Source organism: Macaca thibetana, chromosome 8 (assembly GCF_024542745.1).
Source record: "Macaca thibetana thibetana isolate TM-01 chromosome 8, ASM2454274v1, whole genome shotgun sequence".
Classification (NCBI taxonomy): domain Eukaryota; kingdom Metazoa; phylum Chordata; class Mammalia; order Primates; family Cercopithecidae; genus Macaca; species Macaca thibetana.
In genome coordinates this window covers 70,802,046-70,818,946 of record NC_065585.1, presented here as the reverse complement: position 1 = coordinate 70,818,946, position 16,901 = coordinate 70,802,046, and the positions used below count along the sequence as shown (strand labels likewise).

Below are 16,901 nucleotides of genomic sequence, written 5' to 3'. Positions count from 1 at the left end.
AAGGCAAGAAATAACTAAGATTAGAGCAGAACTGAAGGAGATAGAGACAAAAACCCTTCACAAAATCAATGAATCCAGGAGCTGGTTTTTTGAAAAGATCAACAAAATAGATAGACCACTAGCAAGATTAATAAAGAGGAAAAGAGAGAAGAATCAAATAGGTGCAATAAAAAATGATAAAGGGGATATCACCACTGATCCTACAGACATACAAACTACCACCAGAGAATACTATAAACACCTCTACACAAATAAACTAGAAAATCTAGAAGAAATGGATAAATTCCTGGACACATACACTCTCCCAAGGTTAAACCAGGAAGATCTTGAATCCCTGAATAGACCAATAACAGACTCTGAAATTGAGGCAATAATTAATAACCTACCAACCAAAAAAAGTCCAGACCCAGATGGATTCACAGCCAAACTCTACCAGAGGTACAAAGAGGAGCTGGTACAATTCCTTCTGAAACCATTCCAATCAATAGAAAAAGAGGGACTCCTCCCTATCTCATTTTATGAGGCCAACATCATCCTGATACCAAAGCCTGGCAGAGACACAACAAAAAAAGAGAATTTTAGACCAATATTCCTGATGAACTTAATGTGAAAATCCATAATAAAATACTGGCAAACCGAATCCAGCAGCACATCAAAAAGCTTATCCACCAAGATCAAGTTGGCTTCATTCCTGGGATGCAAGGCTGGTTCAACATACACAAATCAATAAACATAATCCATCATGTAAACAGAACCAAAGACAAAAACCACACGATTATCTCAATAGATGCAGAAAAGACCTTCGACAAAATTCAACAGCCCTTCATGCTAAAAACTCTCAATAAACTAGGTATTGATGGGACATATCTCAAAATAATAAGAGTTATTTATGACAAACCCACAGCCAATATCATACTGAATGGGCAAAAACTGGAAGCATTCCCTTTGAAAACTGGCACAAGACAGGGATGCCCTCTCTCACCACTCCTATTCAACACAGTGTTGGAAATTCTGGCCAGGACAATCAGGCAAGAGAAAGAAATAAACGGTGTTCAATTAGGAAAAGAAGAAGTCAAATTGTCCCTGTTTGCAGATGACATGATTGTATATTTAGAAAACCCCATCATCTCAGCCCAAAATCTCCTTAAGCTGATAGGCAACTTTAGCAAAGTCTCAGGATACAAAATAATGTGCAAAAATGACAAGCATTCCTATACTCCAATAACAGACAAACAGAGAGCCAAATCATGAGTGAACTCCCATTCACAATTGCTACAAAGAGAATAAAATACCTAGGAATACAACTTACAAGGGATGTGAAGGACTTCTTCAAGAACTACAAACCACTGCTCAATGAAATAAAAGAGGACACAACAAATGGAAGAACATTCCATGCTCATGGATAGGAGGAATCAATATTGTGAAAATGGCTATACTGTCCAAGGTAATTTATAAATTCAATGCCATCCCCATCAAGCTACCAATGACTTTCTTCACAGAATTGGAAAAAACTACTTTAAAATTAATATGGAACCAAAAAAGAGCCTGCATTGCCAAGACAATCTTAAGCAGAAAGAACAAAGCTGGAGGCATCACGCTACCTGACTTCAAACTATACTATAAGGCTACAGTAACCAAAACAGCATGGTACTGGTACCAAAACAGAGATATAAACCAATGGAACAGAACAGGGGCCTCAGAAATAATACCACACATCTGCAACCATCTGATCTTTGACAAACCTGACAAAAACAAGAAGTGGGGAAAGGATTCCCTATCTAATAAATGGTGCTGGGAAAACTGGCTAGCCATATGTAGAAAGCTGAAACTGGATCCCTTCCTTAAACCTTATACAAAAATTAATTCAAGATGGATTAAAGACTTAAATGTTAGACCTAAAACCATAAAAACCCTAGAAGAAAGGTTCTTCTAGGCAATATGATTCAGGACATGGGCATGGGAAAGGACTTCATGACTAAAACACAAAAAACAATGACAACGAAAGCCAAAATAGAAAAATGGGACCTAATTAAACTAAAGAGCTTCTGCACAGCAAAAGAAACTCCCATCAGAGTGAATAGGCAACCTACAGAATGGGAGAAAATTTTTGCAATCTACCCATCTGACAAAGGGCTAATATCCAGAATCTACAAAGAACTTAAACACATTTACAAGAAAAAAATCAAACAACCCCATCAAAAAGTGGGTGAAGGATATAAATAGACACTTTTCAAAAGAAGACATTTATACAGCTAACAGACACATGAAAAAATGCTCATCATCACTGGTCATCAGAGAAATGCAAATAAAAACCACAATGAGATACCATCTCACACCAGTTAGAATGGCGATCATTAAAAAGTCAGGAAACAGCAGATGCTGGAAAGGATGTGGAGAGATAGGAACACTTTTACACTGTTGGTGGGAGTGTAAACTAGTTCAACCATTGTGGAAGACAGTGTGGCGATTCCTTAAGATCTAGAACTAGAAATACCATTTGACCCAGCCATCCTATTACTGGGTACATACCCAAAGGATTATAAATCATGCTGCTATAAAGACACGTGCACACGTATGTTTATTGCAGCACTATTCACAATAGCAAAGACTTGGAACCAACCCAAATATCCATCAATGATAGACTGGGTTAAGAAAATGTGGCACAAATACACCATGGAATACTATGCAGCCATAAAAAGGAGGTGTTTATGTCCTTTGTAGGGACATGGATGATGCTAGAAACCATCATTCTGAGCAAACTATTACAAGGACAGAAAACCAAACACTGCATGTTCTCACTGATAGGTGGGAACTGAACGATGAGAACACTTGGACACAGGAAGGGGAACATCACACACCGGGGCCTGTCATGGGGTGGGAGGGATGGGGGAGGGATAGTATTAGGAGAAATACCTAATGTAAATGATGAATTAATTGGTGCAGCAAACCAACATGGCACATGTATACATATGTAACAAATCTGCACGTTGTGCACATGTACCCCAGAACTTAAAGTATAATAAAAAAGAAAAGAAAAGAATGGAAGGTATGAGCAAGATATGAGCTTTCTGGGCAGGTGCAGTGGCTCACGCCTATAATCCCAGCACTTTGGGAGGCCGAGGCGAGCGGATCACCTGAGGTCAGGAGTTCCAGACCAGCCTGGCCAACACGGTGAAACCCAGTCTCTACTAAAAATACAAAAGTAGACGGGTGTGGTAGCACATGTTTGTAATCCCAGCTACCCAGGAGGCTGAGGAAGGAGAATCACTTGAATGAAGGCAGACATTGTAGTGAGCCAAGATCCCACCACTGCACTCCAGCCTGGGCTACACAGTGAGACTCCAGTTTCAAAAAAAGAAAAACAAAAAAACAGCTTTCTAAGACAGACAAAACAATTGAAAAAGAGGTCTATCCAACAGAGGAGGTTAGAACTCCGTCTGTCTACCTGACCTGCTAAGTGTTAAGACAGTCTCCCTAAATAGAAAACTAGGGGTTGTTCTTTTTTTTTTTGAAACAGAGTCTCGTCCTGTTGCCTAGGCTGGAATGCAATGGTACAATCTCGGCTCACTGCAACCTCTGCCTCCCTGGTTCAAGCGATTCTCCTGCCCCAGCCTCCCCAGTAGCTGGGATTACAGGTGTGTGCCACCATGCCCAACAAATTTTTTGTATCTTTAATAGAGATAGGATTTCACCATGTTGGCCAGACTGGTCTCGAACTTCTGACCTCATGATCCACCCGCTTCGGCCTCCCAAAGTGCTGGGATTATAGGCGTGAGCCACCACACCTGGTCTAGGGGTTGTTCTTAATTTCTTTCTCAAATCCTCAAGTCTCATCCATCTTCCTCCCCCACCCCTTCCACAAAGTTGACAGAGTTGGCTTCATGACCAGAGCCCAGGGCCCCATATACAGAAGGGCCCTGTGCTTGGGGTTTAATGCCCTGTGATCACAATCTTGAAATTCTTAATAATTTTATTTTCGAGTGTGTGTTTTGTGTAAGTGAAATCTAATGAGACGATGGGGTATGAACCCACCTTCCCTGGACTGGTTCTTGGTTCTCGCTGCCCACTTCCCTGCTGGCACCCTGGGATCCTCTCCCCTCTTCTGTCCAGTGCCACCTGCTAACCTCTGCTCCTGGTGAAGTCCTGGCTACAGGGAGGGTCAGGATCTGGTGTGGGTGCCCTGCAGTATCTTGCGTGGGCATGACAGTGGCTGCCCTACCTTGGCTGGCAGCACCATGGCCCTGTTCAGCAGCTGACTAGTTGGGCACACCATCCCCTGTCCCACCCCAAAACAGGTAGTGTGTGGAGGTATTGCATGGAGATTGCAGTGCATTGAGAGTCACTGTTGAATAGCAGGCCTGTGGGAAAGAAAGGTACTTGCTTGGACTTCCTGCCCCTCACTGGCGCATGGGGCATCTGGCAGTTTGTGGAAGGAGGACCCTGACAGGCAGCTCTCAGGCCGAAGCTTGCACAGGAGCCCCCAGTCGTGGAGGAGCCCCTGGGTGTTTCTACACTCACCTGTGCTGCTTGCTGAGGGGGCGTTCCCTCAGGCTGTTCCATGCCTTGGGGACCTTCTCTTTCTCCCTTCAAACTTCCTGCCTCTGGCTTGTGTTAGTTTCCTCTGGCTGGCTCCGCTCGAGGCACCCCCTGGGGATAAGCAGGGAAAGACAAATTATGTAATTTCAGTGATTCTACCTTGAAGTTAAATGCTTTGATATTTGCATTTAAAACTGGCATTGTATTATAAGAAGATGAATACTGAAATTCATACTAATAGTTTAAAATGTTCTCTTTCTTACAAATGATATTAAATTGCAATAAAAACATTATGGCAAGTCTAGAGAGAGAAACACATAGAAGAAGGGCAAAGTTTTATGTTCTAGTAACTTTAACAGGTTTCCCCTATCTTTTGAATAAGCAGCCTCATATCGTCATTTTGTGCTGGGCCTTGCAAATTACGGATTTAATTATGTAATGATGTATTGCATTACTTTTCATGGCAAAAACTGCAATTACTTTTACACCAACCTAATAGTTGGTCCTGAAGCTGGGTACTGAGAATTAGATACTAGGAGCCAGATTCAAAAATGTCCAAAGCAAAACCCCTGTCCTCATGGAAATTACAGACTAGTGGAGAAAACAAGATCCTAATGAAGTAATAAAATAAAAAAAAAGGAGAAAAATGAAATATGATTCAATTTGTGAAAAATATTCTCAAAGAAACTAGCAAGTTAATAAGATAGAGCCTATTATTGTTATTATATAATATATACATATATAACTAATATATTAATGCATTAATATTCACAAGGTATGAATATGTTATTATTCACAAGATGCCATTGGAAGGAGGGTCTAGAAGCGAGAAAGAATAATATTAAATGTTATAAGTAACATTTAGTGGTAATAATATTTAATAAGTGCTGTGTCCCAGGCATTGTTCTTAGCACTTAACATGTATTAACTGGTATAGCCCTTGTGATAATTCTATGAGATACGTGTTATCACCCATCACTGTTTTACTGAGCCATAGAAAAATTAAGTGACTGGTCCGAAGTTACACACCAAGTAGAGGAGCTGAGATTCAAACCCAAGCAGTTCTGGCCCCAGGGCCATCACTCTTACGAAGATGTTATATTTATCCTTACTGCATCTTTCCCATTGCATATTGTATTTGGAATGGTTTCTTCTTATTATTTTGGGGGTCTTTTTTTGTTTTTTTAAAATTTTAATTTTAATTTAATATTTATTTATTTATTTATTTTGAGACAAGGTCTCCCTGTCACCCAGGCTGGAGTGAAGTGGTACAAACACAGCTCACTGTAGCCTCTACCTACTGGGCTCAAGTGATCCTCCCACCCCAGCCTCTCAAGTAACTGGGATTACAGGCACACGCCACCATACCCATCTTTCTTTTTTATATTTTGTACAGATAAGGATCAACCATGTTGCCCAGGCTGGTCTTGAACTTCTGAGTTCAAGGGATCTACCCTCTTCAGCCTCCCAAAGTGTTGTGATTACAGGCGTGAGCCACCGCTCACAGCTGGAATGGTTTCTTAAATATCTATATCTTCAATAGACTTTAGCTCTTTGAGAGAAGGGACAGAGTTGTACTACCATTGTCTTCCCAGGCCCTGGTGGGTAGTAGGCTTTCAATAAGTAGTTGTTGAATTGTTAAGTTTTGAATTGGATTGGCCTTGAATGAAAGATCATAAGATTATGAAGACATGATCACTTTACCGAGCAGAAGAAACACCTCAGGTATCAACTCCTTTAGTAAGGATACACCTGCCTAGGTGTGTTGGCTCATGTCTGTAATCCCAGCACTTTGGAAGGCCGAGGTGGGCAGATCACCTGAGGTCAGGAGTTCAAAACCAGCCTGGCCAACACAGAGAAACTCCGTCTCTACTAAAAATACAAAAATTAGCCAGGTGTAGTTGTGGGTGCCTGTAATCTCAGCTACTGGGGAGGCTGAGGCAGGAGAATGGCGTGAACCTGGAAGGTGGAGCTTGTAGTGAGCCAAGATCGTGCCACTGCACTCCAGCCTGGGCGACAGAGCGAGATTCTGTCTCAAAACAAAACAAAAATAATAATAATAATAATACACCCTTTATTTGCTTTAAAGAAAAAGCAAAAAGAAAAGAAAAAACAGTTGGGTGCAGTGGCTCATGCCTATAATCCCAGCACTTTGGAAGGCTGAGGTGGGCAGATAGCCTGAAGTTGGGAGTTTGAGACCAGCCTGGTCAGCATGGTGAAACCCCGTGTCTACTAAAAATACAAAAATTAATCGGGCGTGGTGGCAGGTGCCTGTAATCTCAGCTACTCAGGAAGCTGAGGCAGGAGAATCTCTTGAACCCCTAAGGCAGAGGTTGCAGCGAGCAGAGATCACACCATTGTACTCCAGCCTGGGCAACAGAGTGAGACTCCATCTCAAAACAAACAAACAAAAACAAAAAAAGGATACACCCAGAAGTAAATAAATAAATGCTTATTTGTGAGACTAGAAGTATACATGCAGACATTATTTATTTACTTCTGAGAACAATATTATAGTTTTCGATTTAACTATTTATATTAAAAATATTTTTGGCCACTGTTTCTTTTGTTTGAGATTCAAAACATGTATTTCCATCTTTACCCCATCACATCACATTCACTACTTTGTTCTGACTAGAACAGTAGGGTGTGGATTTTCCCGCATTTTTGACTCTGTGCTCCACAGCTTGTGTGGGGCCAGGCCCATGGCTATGCACTTAAACAGAAGCTAACGTGAGCTTCTCAGTGGTGTAATTGGGAGGCGCTTCAGTATTCTGGCTGCCTCCAAAATATCTCATGTGTCTTTGGAAAGATTATTCTCTATTCTACTCAGCTTAATGTGCATCAATGTCTCTGAAAACTAGTTTAAAATACACATGTGTAACTTGGTCTGACGCATATTAGCACTAGCTTGTTCATCGTTTATTCATTATTGAGACCCGCAGATCTTAACAGTCTGTGTCCCCTAAGGGATAAGACAGGGGCAGGTGTACAGAGAGGCTGTAGGGGCAGGGAAAGGAAGCCACAGGAGAATAGTAGCCAGGGTAAAAAAGGTTCATTATTTTTCTACAGTTTTGCTTGGGACTGCCTCTGTCAGTAGTTAAGTGTATGCCATAAAGGTATACTCTATGCTACCAAGGAAAAATTCACCTAACCGTGACCAATAACGTCTTGTATTTTATATTTTGTTTGCAGAGACTGTGAATACAACAGTATCATTCTCCTTCAAGGGAATAAAATTTTCTAAGGTATTGTTCAATATTTATTTTGTATTGTCTAACCTTTAGCAGTAATAGACATGTTAAGCATTTGAAACAAGCAATTCACAACTTCTTCCTTTTTTTTTGAAATGGGATCTCAGTCTGTCACCCAGACTGGAGTGCAGTGGCACAATCTCTGCTCACTGCAACCTCCACCTACTAATCCCCACCCCAAGCAATCCTCATGCCTTTGCCTCCTGACTAGCTGGGACTACAGGTGCGTGCCACAATGCCAGCTAACATTTTGTATTTTTGGAAGAGATGCAGTTTCACCATGTTGCCCAGGGTGGTCTTGAACTCCTGAGCTCAAGCAATCCACTCCGCTTAGCCTCCCAAAGTGCTGGGATTACAGGTGTGGGCAGCTATGCCCAGCTGACAATTTCATGAATAGCAATTCAAGATTAAGATGTTCAAGGTTTTGTCCTTCACTTTTATTTAGAATTAGCTTTTTTTTTTTTTTTTTTTTTTTTTTTTTTTTGACTGAATCTTGCTCTGTTGCCCAGGCTGGAGTGAAGTGTGTTCTGGGCTCACTGCAACTTCCGCCTCCCAAGTTCAGGTGATTTTGTGCCTCAGTCACCCGAGTAGCTGGGATTACAGGCACATGCCACCATGCCCAGCTAATTTTTTAATTTTTAGTAGAGATGGGGTTTCACCATGTTGCCTAGGCTGGTCTCAAACTCCTGGCCTCATGTGATCCACCCACCTCTGTTCCTGGACCAAACTGAGGGTCAGGCTGCCATTTCTTGCAGCCCAATAACAAGATGCAGATGAACTGGGGAGGAAGAGAGCTTTCATTTCTGTAACTGGTTACAGGGAGAAGGTCTGGAAATTATTGTCAGACCAACTCAAAATTACAAATCTTTCAGAGTTTCTATTCATTCTAAGGAATATGTCTATGTGTAAGTGTGCATTCATCTGAAGACACAAGTGATTAACTTCTTTTAATCTATGACTAAGGTCTGAGTCCTGAAGACCTTCGTCTGGAGCCTCAGTAACTTTACTTAATCTAAATGGGTCTGGGTGCTGGGGGGATTACCTTTATCTTGTCTCCTGCTAAATCATGGAGGTTTGAGGAGTTCCTTCAGACCCCCAATAAACTTGGTTGTGGAAACCTGGGGCACAATAAAACTTGATTAATCCTAAATGGGTCCTATTAAGAATTTCTCAGTTATTTTGTCATGCTTTAAGGCCCAGGAAAGGCCTGGCCAAAACTCCTGATGGGCTTTTCTTACATCCCATCCTTTGTATAAGGGCACTGGCTTTCAATATTTAACTTAACCACTTGGTCAGTACTGAAACAGTTGTTAGTGAGACCTGGCCTTGGCCTCCGGAAGTGCTGGGATTATAGGTGTGAGCCACCGCGCACAGCCTTAGTATTAGGTCTTTTGGTATTTTTTCTTTCTGTAGACTATGGAAAAATTGCACAAAAGACAGCATTTTTTTCCACTTCATTTTTTCCCTTTAACATACATGGGCAAGAGTAATTTGAATGCAAGAGCTCATTACTAATCTGTTGAACAGTCTTCAGATGAAAGCACTGAATGACCACTGTGTATAAGCCAGTAAATCTCTATAACTATTCATGTAATATACTAGATATAATGTGAACATTGTTTAGGAGAATAAAAATCATGTAAATTACAGACTTATTTTGTTCAAGATTTTCTTGGGAACTTAGCCTGGTCATCCATGCCTTTGTAAAAATAATTGCTGCTTCGATGAATAATACCATTGTGATTTTAGATGTTTGCATGATGTATCTAGTAATGAAAATTTATGCATTTTACTTTTGGTGACCATTTTAAAATAAAATGTAATAATGCATATTCTTTCATTATTTTGTTATAAACTAATATCTAATATTTCAAAACCTCTTAGGTTAGTTTTTAAAAATAACATAATTTTATAATTGGGAAATAAATGGGCTTATGCTCATCTAATTCAAAGACATGGAAAATTTTGTCTCATTGGAAAACTAATAAAATCAATCCAATTTAAATGGCTTTCTGCTAGTAAGAGAAAGTTCTTACAAAGCCTCTGAAATAGTAGCATCTAACATTTTGTATTACTTGTATTTCTTATACTTCATTTTAGGGAAAATACAAATGTGTTGTTGAAGCTATTTCTGGGAGTCCAGAAGAAATGCTCTTTTGCTTGGAGTTTGACATCATACACCAACCTAATTCAAATTAGAATGAATTGAGTATATAAACAAATTTTTTGAAGGTATTGTTCCTGTTTTAAGGGTACCCAGGATTTGTTTTAATCAGATATGGTAGGATAGGAAGACACAGAAATGACTGTCATGAAGAAAGAAGCTTATCCTCACAGATCTCTAGAAAACGGAGGCGTGGTGCACCATGCAGAGCCACCTGGGGAAGCACCAGGGTCTGTGAGAACGTGGAGGGAGGGGGAAAAATGTGGGCAAGAGTGTTTATTGTGTTTTCCATAGGAAGCAATGGGCAAGGTAGGGTAAGTAATTGATATGGTTTGGCTGTGTCCCCATCCAAATCTCATCTTGAATTGTAGTTCCCATAATCCTCACGTGTTGTGGGGGACCCAGTGGGAGGTAATTGAATCATGGGGGCGGTTACCTCCATGCTGTTCTCATGATAATGAATGAGTTCTCATGAGATCTGATGGTTTTATAAGGAGCTTTCCCCACCCACCCTTTTGCTCTGCACTTCACCTTCCTGCCACCATATGAAGAAGGATGTGTTTGCTTCCCCTTCTGCCATGATTGTTTCCTGAGGCCTCCCCAGCCCTGCGGAGCCATAAGTCAGTTAAACCTCTTTCCTATATTTTATTTATTTTTTTTGAGACGAAGTCTCACTCTGTCACCCAGGCTGGAGTGCAGTGGTGCCATCTCGGCTCACTGCAACCTCTGCCTTCAAGGTTCAAGTGATTCTCCTGCCTCAGCCTCCCAAGTAACTGGGATTACAGGCACCTGCCATCACACTGGCTAATTTTTGTATTTTTAGTAGAGATGGGGTTTCACCATATTGGTCAGGCTGGTCTTGAACTCCTGACCTCAGGTGATCAGCCTCCCAAAGTGCTGAGATTACACATGTGAGCCACTGTGCCCAGCCTAAACCTCTTTCCTTTATAAATTACCCAGTCTTGGGTATTTCTTCATAGTAGCATGAGAATGGACTAATATAGCAGTGTTGACCTAAAAGGAAGAAGCTGAGGCAGAATTAGTGTAAGTAGAGAGTTTACCTGGGCCAAACTTGAGGATTGCATCCTGGGAGCATTACAACTTGAGTTGCCTGAATATATACTCCATAAATTAGCAGCAGTTACAAGAGGGTTTTTAAAGGGAAAGAAGAGGGAGTTTCTGAGTTGTTTACCAAGAATTTACATTAAAAATGCTGGGTGCAGTGGCTCACGCTTGTAATCCCAGCACTTTGGGAGGCTGAGGTGGGCAGATCACCTGAGGTCAGGAGTTCGAGACCAGCCTGGCCAACATGGCGAAATCCTGTCTCTACTAAAAATACAGAAATTAGCTGGACCTGGTGGCATGCGCCTGTAATCCTGGCTACTCGGAAGGCTGAGGCAGGAGAATCGCTTGAACCTGGGAAGTGGAGGTTGTAGTGAGCCAAGATCATGTCACTGCACTCCAGCCTGGCGACAGAGGTGTTTTTGGTGATGTTTATAGAAACAAAAGGATGGGGTCTTTTCTGCTTGGAGACCCCTCTCTCTATATAGAGAAAGCTGTTTCTCTTTCTCTTCTCTTCTGCCTATTAAACCTCCACTCCTAAACTCCTCATGTGTATTTGTGTCCTAAGTTTTCCTAGTGCAAGATGACAAACTCTGTTGCGGGAGGGAAGTCAGGGACACCGAATGGAAGGACTGGCTGAAGCTGTGGCAGAAGAACATAAATTGTGAAGATTTCATGGACATTAATCAGCTCCCAAAATTAATACTTTTATAATTTCTTATGCCTGTCTTTACTGCAATCTCTGAACATAAATTGTGAAGATTTCATGGAGATTTATCACTTCCCCAATTGATACTCTTATAATTTCCTATGCCTGTCTTTACTTTAATCTCTTAATCTCGTCATCTTTGTAAACTGAGGATGTATGTCACCTCAGGACCCTGTTATGATTGTGTTAACTGTACAAATTGTAAAACGTGTGTTTGAACAATATGAAATCAGTGCACCCTGAAAAGGAACAGAATAACAGCGATTTTTAGGGAACAAGGAAAGATAACCATAAGGTCTGACTGCCTGAAGGGTTGGGCAGAATAGAGTCATATTTTTCTTCTTGCAGAAAGCCCATAGACGGATGTGCATGTAGGAGAAATATCACTGAATTCTTTTTCCAGTAAGGAATAGCCCTGGGGAAGGAATGCCTTCCTGGGGGTAGGTCTATAGACAGCCTCTCTGGGAGTGTCTGTCTTATGCAGTTGAGATAAGGACTGAAATACACCCTGGTCTCCTACAGTGCCCTCAGGCTTACTAGGATTGGGAAATTCCAGCCTGGTAAATTCTAGTCAGACCAGTAGTCTGCTCTCGAACACTGTTTTCTGTTAAGATGTTTATCAAGACACTGTGTCCACAGCGGGACATAGAACCTCATCAGTAATTCTAATTTTGCCTTGCCTTGCAATCTTAATTGTCCTTTGAAGCATGTGATCTTTGTGACTTACTCTCTGTTTGTACACTCCCTCCCCTTCTAAAATCCCTAATAAAAACTTGCTGGTTTCATGGCTCAAGGTAACCATCATGGTCCTACCAATATGTGATGGTACCCCTGGAGGCCCAATTGTAAAATTTCTCTCTTGTGCTCTTTCTCTCTATTTCTCAGACTGGCCGACCCTTAAGGAAAATAGAAAAGAACCTATATTGAAATATTGGGGGCTGGTTCCCCTGATAAAACCCTGGGTTTATACTCCAGACAACATAGCATCTTCATATTGGAGGTTCATCTGGGATACCAAGGTACAACATTCATTGAAACGGTGAGCAGAGGAGCAGATTCCAACTCTGTCCTTTCATTTCAAGGCTCTCAGTCTCCATTTAAGAACCAAATCAAACCAACTACTGGGCTACCTTCAGCCATTTAGAAAAAATTAGCATGGCTGCCAGCCTCATAAGACTTGGAGGACAGGCTTTCTGGAGAGAACATGGAGAATTCCCCTGTACCCATGGGTTGCTGGGCATATTGGTCCTGTTTGAACCAGCTTACTTTCAGAGAGGACTTAGCTGTTGCATGGGGCTGGAAGAGGTTTTGGAGCAACTGAGGATTTCTGGCTGGAGCTACCACCCGGTGTTATCCAAAGGCTTCTGGAGTGACCCTAGCTTCTCACCACCTGATGGGGTGTCGGTAACAGGATCTCCACTTTTCCTATCATAATTTCCTCCTTTCCTGTCCACAACTACCATGTCTCTCATCCTCTCTGTAAAATGTGGAGTATATGCCTCCTGCTGGTCTTTTCCACTTGGAGACCATTACTCTTTCTTTTCTCTTCTGCCTATTAAACCTCTGCTCCAAAAAAGAACAAAAAACAAAAAGACACAAGGATGTGTTTTTTTGCTAAAGAAAATGTAATTTTGCTGGGTGCAGTGGCTCACGCCTGTAATCCCAGCACTTTGGGAGGCCGAGGTGGGCGGATCACAAGATCAGGAGTTCAAGACTAGCCTGGTCAGTATGTTAAAACTCCCTTTCTACTAAAAATATAAAAATTAGCCTGGCGTGGTGGTGGGCACCTACAGTCCCAGCTACTCAGGAGGCTGAGGCAAGAGAATTGCTTGAACCCAGGAGGTGGAGGTTGCGGTGAGCCGAGATTGTGCCACTACTGCACTCCAGCCTGGGCGACAGAGTGAGACTCCATCTCAAAAAAAAAAAAAAAAGTAATTTTTTTTTTAGTTAAGTGACTAAGAATTGCTTTAGAGTAAAGGAAAAATTATACAGATAAAACTAAATGGATAAAGAGAAAAATTAAGCTCAGGCAACAAAGTTGCCTCTGAGACCTGTGGTTACCAAGAAGACAGTCAATGTGGAGGAAGGGCGAAATGAAGTAACCATTAAAACAAGAGGGTAGCCAGTCATGGTGGCTTCTGCCTGTAATCGCACCACTTTGGGAGGCTGAGGTGGGTGGGTCACCTGAGGTCAGGAGTTCCAGACTAGCCTGGCCAAAATGGTGAAACCCTTGTCTCTACTAAAAACACAAAAATTAGCTGGGAGTGGTGGCACGCGCCTATAATCCCAGTACTTTGGATGCTGTGGTGTGAGAATCTCTTGCACCTGGGAGGTGGAGGTTGCAGTGAGCTGAAATTGTGCCACTGCACTCCAGCAAGGGTGGCAGGGCAAGATCCTGTCTCAAAAAACAAAATCAAAACAAAGCAAAAAAAAAACAGCCAACCAACCAAACAAAAAACCCAAAAAGCCACAGGGTGTTATGTAAAGGAATTGTTCCATTTTGTAGATTGGTATCATCATCTCCCTGAGAAACCTTTACTACAATTAAGGGAGGAGACCACCCATCATACTGTCTTATGCCCAATTTCTGCCTCCAAATGAAGAAGAAGTAAAAACTAAAAGGCAGAAATGAAATCCACAAGCAGACAGCCCGGCACTGAGCACTGGCCCTGGTAGCTAAAGATCAACCCCTGACCGATTCCAGACATTGTATAGAAAAGCACTGTGAAATTCCCTGTACTGTTCTGTTCTGTTCTGATTACTGGTGCATGCAGCCCCCAGTCACGTACCCTCTGCTTGCTCAATCAATCACGACCCTCTCATGCGGACCCCCCTAGAGTTGTAAGCCCTTAAAAGGGACAGGAATTGCTCACTCAGGGAGCTCGGTTTTTGGAGACGTGAGTCTGCCGACGCACCCAGCTGAATAAAGCCCTTTCCTTCTACAACTCGGTGTCTGAGGGGTTCTTGTCTGCGGTTCATCCTGCTACACAAAAAATTGTAAAAATAACTACTTTAAGGATAGAATCATTAATTTTAAATGCTACAGAATGAAAGAGCTTGCTTGGGTTGATGCAGGACCACAGCTCACGATTAAACAATTGCTGGTGAATGTATGTGATCGAAATACACAGGAGGTGATTCCTGAGAGAACAACAAGCCTAGTGTTCATCCTGAGAAGGAGATTGCCCAACTCTCCCTATAAAATGCCAAGTGGAACACCCCAGATGAAGCAGTTGATATGCTTCATATGCAAGCCATGTGGGACTGGCTTCATGGTGACCCGAATATTCTCCAACAACAATTTCTATTACCCACGTCATGGTAAATTGTGGGGTTTAGGGAGCCCTTTTTACATGGGCACCCTGGGTGACATTACTACGGCAGCATCATAGGACTATGTGAGAAGCCTTATCAAATTTGCTGTCTCTTGTGGGTCTTACAGATGCTTAATAAAATATCAGGGGCAATTAACGAAAAAAAAAAAAAAAGACAGGAAAAGAGAAAGGGAGTAAAAGAGCTCACCCCAGAAGGGTGATACAAATTTTTGGATGGTTATTAAGAAATGAAATAAATAAAATGAAAATTTAGGGAGTTAAAACAAAGGCCTTTAAAACACTACTTGCTCCAGATTGGAAAATTTAAGAAAATTCCAAAGACAATGGTTATAATGAGAATGCTACGTTGCCTGTGGCAATAATGGGGCAAATTAAGATAAAGATTGACAAAAGGGACTGAGTGCCTTGGCCCAACCCCTGCTGGGGACCCATATCCTTTTGATATAGGATCTTGCTACCTGAGGAATGCAAGGAGGAGAATACTCGAGCAGAGGGCCTCTTTTTCCCCTAAGACTGATTCTAACTAAGTAGGAGCTGCTAGATTCTGCAAAGCCTGATAGACAGCTCCCATCTAACCAGAACTGTTTCACTTGTGAACTTCCAAGGTGAACAAAGGACATCGTGTTTGGAAGGCTGCTGCTGTGGTTAAAGAGGAGTCAAGCAAATCTTTTTCTTTTGAATTATTTATAGTTTAGAGCAATTAAGTGAAGAATGTTTTTGTGAGCAAGTTTACTTTTCTCTCTGAGCTCTCCAGAATTCAGAAACTGTTCATGAGTATTCTGATTGTATGACAATATAGTTATTTGGATAAGTTTAGTAAGATTCATTTCTTTCAAAACAGGACAATCGGAGACACTGTTTTTTTTTTTTCCCCCAGGGCTTAGACTAGAATAACATATTTCGAGGCAAAGTTCCAGCAAAGCCAACTTAAAAGGAGCCTATGTGGCCAATTAATTCTTGCTGCACTTTATGTGAATAATCAGGCCAAGTATAATAAGCCTAAAACTTATTTTGCACATAAATTGGTCTTACTATAATTTCTCTTTAGGCTGGGTGCAGTGGCTCACACCTGTAATCCCAGCCCTTTGGGAAGCCAAGGTGGGTGGATCACTTGAGGCCAGAAGTTTCATCAGCCTGGCCAACATGGAGAAACCTTGTCTCTACTAGAAAATACAAAAATTAGCCAGGTGAGGTGTGCACGCCTGTAACCCCAGCTACTCAGGAGGCTGAGGCATGAGAATTGTTTGAGCCTGGGAAATGGAGGTTGCAGTGAGCCAAGATTACACCACTGCACTCCAGCCTGGGTGATAAAGTGAGACTCTCTGACTTAAAAAAAAAAAATTCTTTAATAGAAAAGGAGAACTAGAGAAAGAGGTCGTTTCAAAGGAGAAGTGTAACACTTTTTATTAGATTTCAGCCCCAACTTTTGTTTTTGAGTGCAGACTGAATCATGAATTATATAATCCTCTAAAGAGTGCCAGGTTAGCATTTTTCTTCGTATTTTTAGTTGGTGCCCTAATGGAATAGGTTCCTTTTTCTATTCTGACACACAAATACTCTTTTGATTTTCAAAAATACTGTTATTTATTTTTCCTTGTTTTACCTCCAAGGAAACCAGAATCATGGTATTCTGAAGAGTAGAGATGCGAATCTCCCTCATTTGGCATCACACTGGCTCCAATTTGCTTTTCACTGAAAATGCCCTGCTGCTAAGACTATACCAACACCGTCCCTCTAGGCCCGGAGACTGTCATGGAAGAGGTGAGCATATGAGACTGTAAGGGCCAGTTTTCAGGGATAGAATTAAGTCAAGGTCAGACCCTCCAAATCAAGGATGGGTA

General features: G+C 41.6%; 1 protein-coding gene across 2 annotated transcripts in view; it reads left to right on the top strand.

The window, feature by feature from the left end:
• Window positions 1-15,033, top strand: part of LY96 (lymphocyte antigen 96) — a 38,993-nt gene extending 23,960 nt beyond the window's left edge. Inside the window, exons 4-5 of one of the 2 annotated variants that reach the window (XM_050802323.1) lie at window positions 7,732-7,784; window positions 11,585-15,033. In XM_050802323.1, the coding sequence (XP_050658280.1) occupies window positions 7,732-7,784; window positions 11,585-11,593 (62 nt within the window). In that variant the 3' untranslated portion in view covers window positions 11,594-15,033. Of the gene's footprint in view, window positions 1-7,731; window positions 7,785-9,890; window positions 10,004-11,584 lie in introns of those variants that run through there. The other variant, XM_050802322.1, reaches the window with a different exon arrangement.
• The last annotated feature ends 1,868 nt before the right edge of the window (window positions 15,034-16,901 follow it).